The sequence below is a fragment of the Cupressus sempervirens genome, chromosome 4, assembly GCF_028749045.1.
Source record: "Cupressus sempervirens isolate cs-2001-9-10 chromosome 4, ASM2874904v1, whole genome shotgun sequence".
Taxonomy (NCBI): domain Eukaryota; kingdom Viridiplantae; phylum Streptophyta; class Pinopsida; order Cupressales; family Cupressaceae; genus Cupressus; species Cupressus sempervirens.
Window position 1 is genome coordinate 903,739,275 of NC_143121.1, and position 16,392 is coordinate 903,755,666.

Below are 16,392 nucleotides of genomic sequence, written 5' to 3' on the forward strand. Positions count from 1 at the left end.
TGCTTGACAAACTCATCATTCCCTCATGATATATGTAGGAGTAGGCCCATCAACATCATTTAGTCACCCACATGGATTTCTAGACTCCCTCTAAGTATCAATCTTCTAAGCTCCAGCATTGCCTTTGGAGAAGTGTCATACTCCCTCTTAATGTAGAAGGATCTCATAATCTCAATCATCAAAGATACTTGCATCAAGATCCATCTTGATCATTAGGGTCTTGGAACTACTATCATTAGATTTAGTCTGCACAATATTTGGTAGCATATTTGAAGTACCAACCTTCTTTTCCTGTAAGAATATCCTCAAGCATAAAGTAAAAGATCAAAGCAAATGACCCTTATAGTATGTATAGAATTACAAATGAATAGATAAATGTAAAAGATATAAGTACTTATCTGCCCATGAGGGTCATGGAATATCTCCTTTTCTAAGGTTGGTTCAAGTGGGAATGAAACATTGTCTATTATTCCCCCCACAATGTAAAATTTTCACTCTTATATCATTGAACACTTTTGTATCACATCAAATTTGACGACTTCTTTCTAAGTTCCAACATGCTCTTTTCATCCCTGAAGGTCCAACCATTCATTAATAGTAGAAGCTAACATAAGCTCGCCCACAATACACCAATATCTTGGTTGAGTATGATTGTGTCACTTGAATGACTGTACAATTCATACGTCAAGTATCATTTATCATTTATTGTAGATGATTAAGATCACATAGTTGCATGAATTAAAGTCCTCTTGACTATTACAATAATTAAAGTCATCTTGATTGTTACAATTGTTAAAGTCTTCTTGACTGTTACAATTTATCGATCATTGAAGATTCTATCACAACATGGTTTACTCCCTCTGAATCAATATGATCGAGATCACCGAAGATTAACTGAGTCATATTATCTATTTGCTCCCTCTCTTTCAAAGTTGCCTGAAATGAAATGTTAGGCTCCTTCTAAATCTCAATCTCCATCTTCCTGCAGCAACATTCTCAAAGGAAAAGATCAAGGCACATAGCTTGTATAGAAATAGGAGATAATACTCAAGGATAATAAATAATTCTACAAAATTATATAAGATCATCCCAATATAATATAGATAAATGTGTATACTTTGAACATAAAGTATATCTTCCATTTTCTATATATATATATATCATGATGATGATCTATGTTTTAACATATAGAAAAACCAAAAAATATTGATTAGGATGTAAGTACATTTATCTCATATCTATTACTAACAACACAACTCTTTATTTTATATTTTTAATAATAAAATCAAGATAACAAAATACTTAATTTTTTATTCATAACATAATACTCAATAATAATTAATTCATAACATCTATGAGATATTTACATAATATGAATTAATTGATTTATAACATTGGAATAAAACACAAAATGTATCATACCTTAACTTTACCATTAAATTCCATGATGGATCACCTCAGATTTAGGCTTGCTACACTTAATCACTTGACTTTATGCTCTTTACCCTACTAACAATTTTTTTACTTATTTTGTCATTGATCCTTAAGACAAGTTTACCTTTGCCCAATGGTTACATGGACCCTGTCTGATTGCAAGTGATACCTTTTTTAAATTTGCTCTATTTGTATTTTGGCCTCATGTGGATGCTATGTTTCTGTAAGTGCTTCTATACTCAGTGATTTGAGAGATTGAAGTTGGCACAAGCTCTTAGATATAACACCATGAAAGAAACTTTTCTGGTCATATAGTTCCATAGAAACAACATGATTAGTGTGATTGTCGTAGGATATGCCCTCCCACGTGCAACAATTTGCTCCATTTACCCATGAACTGAGTGAGCCGTGAGAGTAATTGAAACCTTCTTTGAAGCGAAGAAGAGCATCAGAATCATGAGAAAGACATCGATGGAAAAGAGAAAGAGGGAGGCATAATTCTCTTGGATCTCCATTACTTCAATCATTGACAATTTGGCTATTGCTTTAAGAATGTAATTAATGCACAGTTCGGTCGCTACGTCAGGTGTACAGTCTTGGAAGTCGGATGCAAAAATAATGTGGGAGGGAGATGATAAGTGTTTGCACTGGCTCCAAAAACAACACTCCCGCTCCATGGAACTAAATATTTAAACTCCATCAAGAATGTGATTTCGTAGCCTATAATTATTCAGTTTCTCACAATAGGGGTTCCGACTTAATATTTGATATGTGCTCAAGACAATATATTTATCTACCTTCTGATGTTGCTCATGTGAGCCTTTTACCCTCATTGATCTTATCTTTCCTTAGATAGTCGCACATGGACATCTGTAGGCTGAGCCATGTTCCACGGAAAACAAAATTCCTTCCAAAAGGTGATCGACGATTCCATAGTTTCATAGCGCATTTAAAGAATAGGGGGGTCTCTCAGCAGTTTTTGTGAATCGAAAATGGTATCTGGCCGTAACTTCTGCGCTACTGTACTTTCTTTGATGAATTGTAGTTTATTATTTGAAAACTCGCTTTTCCATCGCTTTATTACCTAGATCCAATTCATCGATGTGCAGCTGAACAAATGACAATTTTACAACATGCGACAGCTTACGGTATTTTGTCCTAGTTTGTATTGTTTTTATAGACCCAGGCTGTGGCAATCACGAGATAGGTGCTTTTCTTTCATGTCCATTGGGTGAATTTTAGAAATCAGTATTAACTCTTGCTGGGTTTTGGACATCTTCAAACAGGTTATGCGTGCTCCACTAACAATCAGGTAGCGCTTGTTGCTCCCTGATCCCTATCAAATATAAGTTTAGATTCATACTAAACTATTTGCCCTTGGCATTGATTTTAAGCAATGGATGATGAGTAGGTTCTTCATTGTATTTTCTGGGACTTCTCAGAGCTTGCATGGTGTCTTCTCAAATCACTCACTATTTTTTCTTTTAAAATTAATGCGGTGCAATGATAAATCCTAATGCTTTACTCTGTAGCGCTTTGTGGCTTCCATTGCAAAATGAAATCCTAATGATATGAATGAATGATAAGAATATCATGATTTAAAAGTTTTGTCTATGTTTTTGCATCAAATTACGATTCCACTTGTTGTAGCCATGGTTTTCATAGGCCTTGCCCATAATTTATTTGATCAGAATATCCTCTGTCAGGTATACAGTCTTTAAGAAGCTTAATAATGGAATATGATAGTGGATCAAATTCTCTCGACTTATGGTCAAGATCTTCGAGCCCCTGGACACAATTTTCACTAGATTTTCCACTCTGCGCAGAAATCTTCCATTACTTGAATCTTGGGTTCTAGCATAGTTTCCACAAATGTCAATAAAAGCAAAAACTGAATTTTGATCATCTATGTAGCCATGTCTGGTTAGCATGTAATTGAGATATTCTATTATTTATTTATACATGTGCAACCTGGTTCTGATACCTTGTTAAAGTAACTGAAATTGTTTCTGCAAATGTACTTTCATTGCCATTGTAATTGATAATTCTCAAATGCAGATTTGGATTTCATATATGTATAATATGAAAAGAGGAGACATGTCTATAATTAATCATCATATTATAAATAACTATGTATAATTCATCTTTAACATGCATAATATATATATATAAAAGATATATAAAGCATAATATATAATATATATTATATATAAGAATCACTCATAGTCATTGTAATTGATAATTCTCAAATGCAGATTTGGATCTCATATATGTATAATATGAAAAGAGGAGACATGTCTATAATTAATCATCATATTATAAATAACTATGTATAATTCATCTTTAACATACATAATATATATAGATATAAAAGATATATAAAGCATAATATATAATATATATTATATATAAGAATCACCCATAACAATTTATCTGATAAACACAAATTAGTATATCAAATAAACAATGTTTCTGATAAACACAAATTAGTATATCAAATAAACAATGTTTTACTTCTACTGATGCTAAAACATTAACACTAAATCTAATTTTCCTGTAGCATCCTTTATTCATTGCTCATTTGTTATCGAATTTGGTTTCCGATGCCCACTAAAATGAAAGTGGGGCAGTCTACCATGCTACGTGGGTGCAGTCGCGTGGGCTCAAAATAAGTACTTTGCATCTATGCATTTTGCTTGCCTTTTCTAAGGTAGTGGGATGGTGCTTTAGGTCGCTGGTTGCACATGGCCAATACAGTATATTCTTCGAGTTTTCTTTAGCGTATGTTACGTAGCATTAGCTGGATACATTTTTTCGTTTTTTTTTTTTCAAGTTTTAATATGATGTATCAGTCCATAATACCAAACAAACCATCCAGGCTCGAACCATAACAGGCCAAGAGCTGCTAACCTAGTAGAGTAAAAAGCTCAAACTACTTTAAAAGCATCAAACTAAACACATACAGAGAATAATAGGATCCTCTACTAGGTATTTTTTCAGCCAATTAAACTAGATGATCGATCGTTACTCAACACTGCACATTTACGCAATCACAATACAAATAAAACGAAAGAAGCTGATTCAGAATTTATAAACCTCCGAATAAATAAAACTTACTCTTGGCTTAAAATTATCATAAACAGAGATTCTTCCAGAGCATTGTGACCCATATTGAACTACTAGCGAATAAGAAATCCATAGTTTATACATGAAATTTTTCTACCAAAATATCCTAGATGTCACTGAAGGTCATTACTGCTTCTGATCCATGGCTATAATTTGATGCACTTTCACGTGTTTGAATATGCTATTTCTTCGATTCATTCTTTTAGCATTTCTTGTAAGCAAGCATAAACGCCTCTGCTAATAATCCTCATTATCACTAATAACTCACTGCAATTTGATGTACCTTCTAGTGCAGAAATATATTTATCCTTGTATCATATTGAAGTATTTCCCATCTTTTAAATGGATTCTGGAAATATTTTAAGTTGCCAATGCTTGTTATCTAAAGCATCTTTGTGATAATACAGTATATATTATTTTCCTAATTTCGGCCTTAAGTCGCATTCAATCAACAAGTCGTTGCATCTACAAAAGCTTAACAACTGTGGCATCTTCAGGGTCAACAAACTGTGAATTTTCACAGTAAAAATTTAAAGAAACTATGTCTCAAGGATGTGCTCTTTTCTATGAAACAAATAGTAGTGTTTTAAACACCCAAAGCCAAATGAGAAAATTAATGATTTAAAACAGGTATATGTCAAAACAGTTATGTAATGTATATATCAGCACTGGGAGGAATTTATTAATTTGTACAGCCCCTTGAGAAGTGGATGCACTGTATGATGAGTTGTAAAAAATTATATGATTTTCATATACAAGATTATTGTACAAAGTGAATGAGTTTTCCCGAGCTTTTGCCCAAGCTTTTGGGAAAACTGACAATCTAAAACAGAGTTTAAAAGCAAAACAATTACAGCATATATCAGCACTGACAGCAATTTCCACGTGGACAGCTTTAATTCTATTGGATGCATCATAAACTGAGGTGCATCTTTGGGGGCAACTGCCTGTCAATTGTCCATAGCAAAAATTATTCAAAATTTATACACAAGCACACAAGAGGTGTGCTTATTGTACATAGAGAATGGTAGGGTTTTCCCAAATGCCAGATGGGAAACTGATAATCTAAAACAGATTGAAAACTAACTGTTATGGAATGTATATATCAGCACCGGAAGCAATTTCCCAAATTGTATAGCTCTTCCACCATTGGATGCACTGTATAATCAGCTGCAGAATGCATCTACAGCCTCAAAACGAGTTCACCAAAACTCTAAAGCTTTTGCGGCACTAGATCAAATAGACAAAGGCATTTAGAAAGTAATACTACATGCGCAGGTTCCATGATATCCAACCAAAATGGCTAAACAAAGTCATCCAGAAAATGTTAAACATAAATAACACACAGAAAAATTAATTCAAATCTTGCCACGAGAACATGTTTTTTTATACTTTTTAGTACACTGCATGTGTTACAACTCTAGCTCAAAACTGGGTTGGCCTCTAGAATAATTGTGCATTTCCAAAACACAAACCTCGGCATCTTTGCACAAACTCTTCAACCATGATAACCGTATGCAGCAGAAAATATTTTTTCTAGTCGAGAAACTGAAGTGTATCATTTTCTTATTAACATGGGACTCTTGCCACATTATGCTGTAACATGTCTTGATAAAGTCTTCACGATATGCAATTTGAAAAGAGCAGTAATATCTAACATCTCTTCTCATTCACTGGTGTAAAGAATTTAATTCCAACAATAGCCATTACTACTAAGCCTGACCAGCATTCTCAATTGATGGTTTTGTAGCATTGCGAACATACGTAAGAGGCCTCGGCAACTGTGCATAGCTTGGACCAGATGGAATTCCACCACTCACAGGTACAGAGCTTGATACTGCTGGAGACTCACTGGCAGAACCTCCTAGAATTTCAGAGGTACCACTTGCTTTATCTCTCCTCCATTGGAAACTACGTGTACTTCCAAAAGGCCTCGCCATAAAGCCTGCTCTTCTGTATGTACCCAGAAAGCCCCTTCCATACACAGCTCTAGCCGAAGGCCTGCTGAGAAATGGAAAAGAACGACGTAATGGAGGCCTAGCAATAATAGGAGGTTCAACATTTGAATTTGAAGCAGATTTTCGCATAACCTGTGCATAAACAGCAAATGAGCATATAGATTATAAAGTATTATAAACAGCAAATGAGCATATAGATTATAAAGTTGGCCATATAAATCTACAAGAAGAAGCACAACAACAATCGAACCCTGAATACCCTACCTTCAGCATTCGAGACATGAATGAAGTTTCATTCAGGGTCAAAGCCATTTCAGCCATTTCTTTGCTAGCAAATTCAATATAAGCTGACCTGTTATTTATAGACAATATATATATTACAGTTAAATTAGCTTTTCAATTCTTTCAAATGGCAAATGAAGACAATTAAGAAAAAATAATATACACAGCCTTAAAGTTAATAATTTGATAGAATCTGCATCTACCCTTTGGGTTGATTGGTTGCTGCATCCATTTGTATTATAACCTTGACAACTTCTCCATATCGGCCAAAATGTTTGGATAATGACTCTTTAGTTGCAGCAAAGTGAACCTGAAATGTCAACAAAAAATGAGGGAACAATGACCAATAGATAAATTCTTCAGAGACAGAATTCCTAAAATGGTTCACCCCATTAATCCATAGTTCTAAGCACCTAAATGTTTTAAGGAAAAAGGAATGTAGAGGGCACCATTACATCCAATAGAAGTTACCACTTGCAAGATAAATAACTCAATGCAATTCAATAAGCAACAAAGCAATGGAGCGTGTAATGATCAGAAGAACAATATATACTCCCACCCAAAACAATTATAACACTTATATTTATAAGATATTCTATTAATATAACAAAATTATACTCATGATGTAAAACAGTTTGGTTGGTGTAGTGTTACACCCCATGCAAACAAAGGATGACAACAAAAGTAAAGCAATGAGCAGTGAAGCTTTGTGTTTACGTTAGAGACAAACACAGTCCTTGAATCAGCATCATCAGGAAATCGGCCTGAAGTACCCACTCCTGCAATCAATCAAAAAATAAATAAGGAATATAGTTGTAAACAACTTTCAGAAAAACTCAAAATGAAAAACTATTAACTGATATTAATTAGGGAATGTGAAGACTGGCAGACATTAAGTATATTTACAGACAACTAACACAGCAGCTACTCACTTTGAGGCCTCCTTTTCTTGATTAAGTGAAAACTAAATTATTAGTCCATTAGGCAAAGAAGGATCACAAAATAATCAAATTATCTAAACTACTACTTGATGATATGAACCTACATGAAAGCCTTCATTTATCATATTGAGAAAATTTTGTGCCCATTCACCAATTAAAACTTACCCAAAGTTGAATTTCCCTTACTGATATCAGTGGAATAATCTGCACTTGATGCACCCTGTGAAATGAAGCTATATGAGAAACATGTTTGCAACTAGCAATACACACAATCATAAAATAGTACACATGTATATCTAGTATTAACACACATTAGGATATCAGGAATTTTAATTTACTCACATTTGCCTCAGTATTGGGAACAATTTGCCCGGCCTCATTCTTAACCCCCATTTCATCATCTTCTAGCAAAGTACCATCAATATCCATTTTAGTTCGATCTTGCAGTAAATTAGAATTCATATTAGACGTCTTTGTTTTCGTCCCAACAGCATCCCTTGCTGGCTGGAAATGAGTTGGCTTCCATGTATTAACATTCACAGATATGTTTACGATTTTCCTGGAAGCACTTGGTATTTCAGATGCAGTCCTCTGTTGTCTAATTTCCCTGGCCTTATCCTGAGAATTTTTTCCAACTCTATACTGTACAGTCACTGATTCCTCTGGGTGTTTGTTTGGTTCTTGATAACGCAGTGGCTGCCTTTCCTTAAAGTTTGAGACCCTTGAGACTACATCACTCTCTCTGTTTTCTAATTGCTTTCTTCTGGTTGAAGCACCTGTATAGTGCTGCATTTGCCTTCCGTCTCCTACCTCATCATATCCCTCAGAAATGGGTTCTGAAGGCATAACACTTTCCCTATCCATCATTGCTACATCATCATCTATCAATCCCCTATTTAATCTATTATGAATTTCAGGTCTGTGTTGAAATTTGTGACCTCGATAGACTGCTTCTACCATTGCATTTTCAATATCATTTCCTTCATCATCCAGCGAAGGTTTCTCAATGGCTTCATGTAATCCATTTACATCACTGTGAAGCTTTTTGCCCAGTCTATCAAAGACACTTCCTGTCGATTTTAATTTTGTGACATCCTCTGCTGCTGCTGCTGCTGCTTTCACAGCTACAGCCATAGCTGGTAGAGAATTTGCAAGTGCCCTTGGCCTATTTGTGTCCTCAACAGCATCTGATAGTTCATTCAAATCCTCTACAAAAATAAATTAGAAAGTGAACATAATTCAACATCTGAAACCTCAAAAATAAAAAACAATAGAATATTATCTTACAAAACAAAGCAAATATTAGACAGCTGACATACCAAGATGTGTAGCAACAACTGAACGCAGACGCTTCCTTGAGGATTCTAATCGTTTGGAATGATTTGACCCAATAGGGCCAACAGCTTCACGTACAGCAGATTGCAGAAGCCGACAGGTTGCATGTAAACCTGCAGATGAGCCTTTTCTCTGTTCAACCAAATGAACCATCCATTGTAAATCATTACTACAAGACTCTAGCAAAAATTACACATTCTCATTTAAATTTTTAAATTAAAACCTAGAAGTAGTAAACCATGTGGCTAATAAACAAACAGTATGATAACAATGAGGTCTTTAACCTTGTCTTCCAGTAAAGAAACATATGATAACAATCAAATCTCTAACCTTGTCTTTGTGACATTCATCATGCCGCAACTGCTCTCTCTGTGTCCATATATCTGGAGAGTGTCGTCTCTTGGAGCCCGATTTGCCTCTGGAATGAGAATTTCGACTTGCTCTAGAATAGCTTCGTTCTTCATATTCAGTTTGTTGTCTTGGTGTTTCCTCTCTTGGCATTTCCTTTACTTCTCTGGATGACTTGTAAGCAGAAGCCCATTCCCTTTGTCGCCGAGTTCCCGGAACCTTAGTAGGTTTTTCCATCAGCTCTTTGTGAGTGACAACTGAAACTGGTTCCATAATGTCACCTTTAGACTGCATAAATTGGTTTTATGATTAAATTTCATTCTGAAAAGCATTCAGTTAGGAAGTTCCTAACAAACATCTTTTCACATTGACTCAAATATATACAACAGTTGACAGACAATGTACCATCGTTTTCATATCAATACTCCTGCTCTGTTTCTCAGAGCAGCTTTTCAGATCCTCTTCAAATTGATTTTTTGCTTGCTCTTTTATATCAACAGGTTGTACTGTCTGTGATGATGGCAAATAATCACGTATGTTGGATGCCACATGTTCCCAAAGCCTGCATAAATGATAATTTGCAGAAAACATAATTTTTAATTCAAAACAGAACGATGTATATCTCCAGAAATAGTCATATTAATTTGTTGTAGTTCCCTCCAAGAAAACATCAGTTGCTTTCAAAACTCACAAGCATACAATTGATATAACTAAAAATTAAAAATTTGGCATGATCATTATCACATTTTTGGACTTACTACTTATGCTTTAAGGGCTGATACTTGGTTTAAACTTCTTGTAGCAATAATCTCTTTAATATATTCCTTTTGAATATAATATCCAGAATATTATGGTTGCTGCCTTTTCTGTTGCGACGAATACAACATCAAAATTTTATATTAAGAGATCTTTACATTTATATGTTTTCTCTGCTATATTTCAATTAATATTTTCCCAAAATATGGCTGTGGACAAAAATAAAACCCCTCCTAGAGACTTCTTTGGCATACATCAAGATTCCAGCATCCTTATCCCCAAACTTTTTCACAAAAAAGCAATACTTATGATGTATTACAAAATAAAAACCATCATGTGAAAAGGTGACCTACAATGCGAATTTACTTTATATTTGTGCACTGTTAAATTTTTAAATAGGAAAAAAATAGTTGCAAACTGAATGGTGGTTGCCTATTCTTAAGGAAATGGTGACATATTTATTTGATGGTAACTTACAAATCTTTAAGCCTAATGATTATCTGTTTCTCTTTAATATTGAAAAATAATTTTACTTGAAGTTATATGTGTGAGCGTTTTGTGAACCTGCCAGCAGAGAGCCTACACCATAATCGCCATAAATTTAAATAAAGCATATGTTCAAAATCTCCATATGTATGCCACAATTGAGTATACAAATAGGAACCCAGATATATACAGAAATCTTTCACCTTCTCAACAGACTCGTTAATGCAGCCAATATACACAAACTATAGATAAATGATTTGTAGCAAAGAATAGACTAAAATATAAGCCAAGTTGTAGGGTCATAAAATGTATCCTCATAAATTTACATGCTCTCCTAGCTCTCACTTTAGTGCTCCTGATTCGGCACCCCCTAATTGGACAAATCTTGCTCATCCCAAGGCCTGATTTGTGTGCATGATATTCTTCAAGCTCCACCGGCTTCTAATCCAGACCTCCAAGACTGTACTAGGGCGACTAGAACCCTAGTTTAGTCCCCCTGGACCATGGTGCTCAGTAGTGTCGAGCAAAAAGGGGCCCAATTTTGGATTTTGTTGAGCGGGAAATTTTTATCCATGTCGGCTTGCTCCCAAGTTTTCACACATTTCCCTGAGTTTTACTATAAAAGGAGGCCACTCCCTCCTCATTTGATATCGCACATTCACAATCATCCTCTCTTGAGAAAGAGTTAGTTCAACTCAAAGCTTATGGCAGCAAAGGATTCAAGCATTGAAGGTGGCACCCAGGATCAAGTTCTTATTTTAATTCCATGACTGAAGACATACAAGAGCTCGTTTCCTAGCATCAATTAGCTTTCAAACAAGAGCTCTATTCGAGCTTGAGTCCCTGCCTTTTGAAGAGCCTAAGGAAGATTTTGAAAGAAATTTGAAATAAGTAACATGTTTCTTTGGTCAACTATTTTAAGTGGGATGATAAAAAAAAATGGCTAAATGTTAGAGAAACAAAGATCATCACACGAAGCTCTTAATAAGTGATTTATTGTGTGATGGGAGTTGTTTTCTTAACCCCGATTTAATAGAATTTTGACATAATATTCGAGAAAGTGTACCACTTTTCATCTACATGGCTTGTGCCCATAAGCAATTCCATAAAATTAATCTTTACTCCCAAAACACAAACAATTAAGTTATTAAGTTAGTTACAAACAATTGAATTATATATAAAGACAATCAAAAGAAATGTCAAAATACAATGCATTATATAAGACCTTAGGAAAGTGTCCATCCCGATTGCTATGAAGTTAGAATTACACTAATAAAAATAAATTAAAAACAAACAAAAAAAATCATGGACCCAAAATATTTTGTAAACATTAATATAATAACAATCTCTTATTTTATTTAAACTAAATTCTCATTGTTATTTTAAAAAACAATGAAGTTAGGACTACCAAAGTCGTCGTCTACACAAATTCCTCTACAAAAGAAGAGTCTGTGTGGCAGCAGAAAGGCCATCGATTGTGCAAGATCAAGGTCAGAGGATATACTAATTGAATATATGAGAGTGATGAAATGGGCGTGTTGTACATATGACTGGAGGTTGTGTTTGCACTGTAACTTAGTGCTATTACAAAGTTATCTAGAAAAGATTGGCGACACAGATTCTACTGCTCAAATGCCACGAGAGTTGCAATGTTTTAGGCCTAATTGATGGTGTTTTTACACAAATTTTTTGTGGGTTATTTCTGCACAGATTTTCTTTCAAGCCTGATTAAGGATGGGGTGATTGTGTTAGAGGAAAGAATATTTTGAGCATAGAACACACGACTGATTGCTTCTGAGTTTTGTAAGCAGTAATTTTGGCTATTGATTATTATTAAGAGTGGGGGAAGCCATGATCCCTTTGTTCAGAGGCAACGATTTTGAGCAACATTCCAGAGACTTGGAAGAAGTTTCTGGAATTTAATTTCTAAAATTTTTGAATCAATAAAACTTTTTTACCCCTGGAAAAGTGGGGATCAACCAATCAGAATTAAGAAATTAATGTATAAAAATTAATTTTAAAATAAATCATTTATAAACTTTAGAATATGGTGACTTCAGATATAAAAATTAATATGTGGACCACAGCTAGGAATATTAGTTCCCTGCCTTATAGATAAGGCAGGAACTAACAAGGAATATTTATTGGAGAAGGTATATCTGTAATGGGCACCCTAGAAATGCCCAAGAACTGAACCAACTGCTGATAGAGATTTTAATGTTTTTGCATAGATTTTGAAACCAATTAACATGAACAAGAAGGAATTTATGCAAACTGAAGATTGAAGTACTGCTGAAATAATATTAGTTCTCGAACTAATAAAATTAAATACATAGCAAACTCACTAATTACTCCAGCATCATAAAATCATATACATGACAACTCTTCAACTCACTAATTACACCCAATCTACCTATAGCTGGAAATGCGTTCAAGCTGCCTATTAATGAGTTGATAGCAATGGATTCCAAAGGCCAAACCCCAAGGGAATAACGTCTAGAATGTCACAATAATTGGATGCTAAACAATGAAGCTCCCACCTCTATTTATACTTTTCCTTCACCCTTCTAGAAGGAAATCAAATATTAATTATTTGCATTTACTAGAAGCTTCCCCCTTCCAATAATTAATGCACTCTCTAGAAACTTCTCCCTTGCAATAATTAATTGTGCTTCTAGAAAATTAAATTAATTAAAAATAAAATCACCTTTTAATTTTAATTTATTTAATGACTTTATAAGAAATTAATTTAATCAATTTCTTATTTCTCCACTTAGCCTTTGGAGAACGTAAAGGCTAAGAACTCCACTGAGTTGCTAAAAAGATGGGGACATTACAGTCCGCCCTCCTTGAAATTGCTTGTCCTCAAGCAATCTCAGTCCTGTTTGCTGTAGCACCTGCTCACTTTCCCAAGTAGCATCTTCCTCTAGCAGGTCTCTCCATTTGACTAAAAATTCTTTAATCAACCTGTTTCGCAGAGTCCTTTCCTTGGTATCCAGAATAGCCTCAGGAATCAATACGAGCTTCCCCTCTTCATCTAATGGCAACAATTCTGCAAAAGGCACAACTCTCTAACCGATGGCTTTCTTAAGCCTTGTCACATAAAACACATTATCCCCCGACTGCCCTCTGGAAGCTCAATCTCGTAGGCAACCTCGCCCACTTTGCGAATCACTCTGTAGGGACCATAAAACCTAAGCTTCAACTTCTATGCCCCACTTTTCTTGAGTGATGACTGTCTATATGGTTGTAGCCTCAAGTAAACCATATCCCCAACCTCAAAGTTGCGCTCTATCTAGTGTTGGTTAACATACAATTTCTGCTGATTTTGGGCTTGTTGTATATTCTCCTTGAGCACCCTCAAAATATCCTGACTATCTTGCAAGAATTTTTTTGCTTCGAGCACTCTACTATCCCCCAAAACTAAATCCATGAAACTAGATGCTTCATAACCGTACAGTACCATGAATGGAGTCATCTTGATGGACATATGATAAGTGGTGTTATAACAGTACTCTCCCATATCCATTTGACCCAAACCCTCTATTATGTAGTCACATAGTTCTTTAGATATCCTTCCACCCATTTATTCACAATCTTTGTCTGCCCATCTGTCTACGGATGATAACTAGTGCTAGGTGTAAGATCTGTACCACACAACCCAAACAATTACTGCCAAAAAGTACTCATAAATTTACTATCTCGATCACTAACAATAAAACTAGGTAGCCCATGTAACCTGAATATCTCTCTGAAGAAAAGATCGGCCCCCTATGCTGTTGTGTAAGTGGATGGAATAGCAAAAGTGAGCAAACTTCGTCAGCCGATACCACATAGATGCAGTCTCTCCCCTATACTCGTGGTAACCCGATGATGAAGTCCGTAGATATACTTTCCCATTTCCTATACGAAATGGGTAAAGGTTCTAACAACCCTGCAGGATATGTGTGCTCTCCCTTATTCTGCTGACAAACTGCACACTCCTTGACATGCTTCTGAACATCATCCTTGAGCCCTTTCCATGTGAACTACTCACGGATCTGCCTGTAGGTCTTAAAGACCCCTAGATGTCCAGCTGTAGGTGCATCATGAAATGCCTTCAATATTACCTCCCTAAACTAAGATGAAGGAATCAAATATATCCTACCCTCAAATTTGATCAATCCGTCCATCACCACATAACAATCATCCTATATAGTGCCTGGAATCACTCTAGAAGCCCAAGTGTCCCTCACATACTCTATCGTAATCTTATTTCTCCAATCTCCTGAAATCTCAGCTAGAGCACAAATATGAGGTCTCCTAGATAAACCATCTGCCACCACATTCTTCTTACCTTTGACAAACTCAATGTCAAAGTCGTAAGTCTGCAACTTTGTAATCCACTTCTGTTGTATATCATTCAAATCACGCTGACTCATGAAGTATTTGATGTTGTTGTGATCAATCTTGATAACAAACTTCCCCCCAACTAGGTAGGACCAAAACTTGGCCAATGCATGTATAATAGCCAACATCTCCCGATCATAGATGGAATAGCTCCTCTCCTCTCCACAAAGCTTCCTACTCTCAAAAGCAATGGGATGCTTCTCCTGCATCAAGACTACCCCAATCCCATCACCTGATGCATCACAATGAAGCTTAAATGGCTTCGTGAAGTCCGATAGAGCTAGTACTAGATATGATGACATCACTTTTTTGAAATGGTCGAAGCATCTCTGAGCTTCCCCTGTCCATACGAAGGCTCCTTTCTTGCTAAGGTCTGTCAAGGGTGCAGTGCTCTATGAAAATCCCTTAACAAATCTCCTATAAAACCCACAGAGACCAAAGAACCCCTTAAGTTGTATGAGGTTCATAGGAGTAGGCCAATCAACAATAGCTCTAATCTTTTCGGGATCTACTTGAACTCCATCTATATTGATGATATGCGCAAGGTATAGTAGCTCAGTTAACCCAAACTCACACTTAGATTCCTTGGCATATAGTGACTCTTTCTCCAAAATGGACAACACCATCTCAAGATGTTGTAAATGCTCCTCCCAAGTCTTACTGAAGACCAAAATGCATGGTTGCGGGGAGACCCATCTCCCCCCTAAAAGTCGCGTCTCGAAGACCGAGACGTGTCTCGGAGACTTTTCGTGTCTCCAGAGACCTCAAAAAAGGTCGAAGACTTCATGACGACGTCTCCTCAATGTCCTCCTTCCTCATCCTAATCTTATGATACCCTGACCATAAATCAATCTTCGTGAAAAAGCATGCACCATGCAATTCATCAAGCAGCTCATCTATCCGTGGGATGGGATATCTATTCTTGATGTTCTTCTTATTTAATGCCCTGTAATCGATGCACATGCACATCATCCCATCCTTCTTCTTTACCAACACTACTGCTGAAGCAAAGGGGCTCTTACTAGACCTGATAAGCCCCATCTTCAACAACTCCTTAATTGCCTTCTCTATCTCATCCTTGTGTTTCTTAGGATGACGATAAGGAGTAATCATAACTGGCTTGGCTCCCTCCTCGAGCTCAATAACATGCTCTATCCCCTTGTTAGGAGGAACCCCATGCAGAATCTTGCCAAATACCTTAGTGTGCTTGTTAAGTATCCCCTGGATATCTGGTGGATGACTATTCACCTACGGCTCCCATGAAGCTGGCATAGTGAAACATTCTGCTGCCCACTCTATGTCACCGATCACATTAAAAGGCTTACGAAGCAATTATT

General features: G+C 35.9%; 1 protein-coding gene across 2 annotated transcripts in view; it reads right to left on the bottom strand.

Moving 5' to 3' along the window:
* Positions 1-5,887: 5,887 nt before the first annotated feature.
* The window catches only part of LOC149564304 (uncharacterized), a 34,681-nt gene continuing 24,176 nt past the window's right edge, over positions 5,888-16,392 (bottom strand). Inside the window, exons 3-11 of one of the 2 annotated variants that reach the window (XM_089827362.1) lie at positions 9,830-9,986; positions 9,407-9,712; positions 9,061-9,208; positions 8,084-8,949; positions 7,907-7,961; positions 7,518-7,579; positions 7,004-7,110; positions 6,783-6,870; positions 5,888-6,650 (exon numbers count right to left, since the gene is read on the bottom strand). In XM_089827362.1, coding sequence (XP_089683488.1) covers positions 6,273-6,650; positions 6,783-6,870; positions 7,004-7,110; positions 7,518-7,579; positions 7,907-7,961; positions 8,084-8,949; positions 9,061-9,208; positions 9,407-9,712; positions 9,830-9,986 — 2,167 coding nt within the window. In that variant the 3' untranslated portion in view covers positions 5,888-6,272. The remainder of the gene's footprint in view (positions 6,651-6,782; positions 6,871-7,003; positions 7,111-7,517; positions 7,580-7,906; positions 7,962-8,083; positions 8,950-9,060; positions 9,209-9,406; positions 9,713-9,829; positions 9,987-16,392) is intronic. The other variant, XM_089827363.1, reaches the window with a different exon arrangement.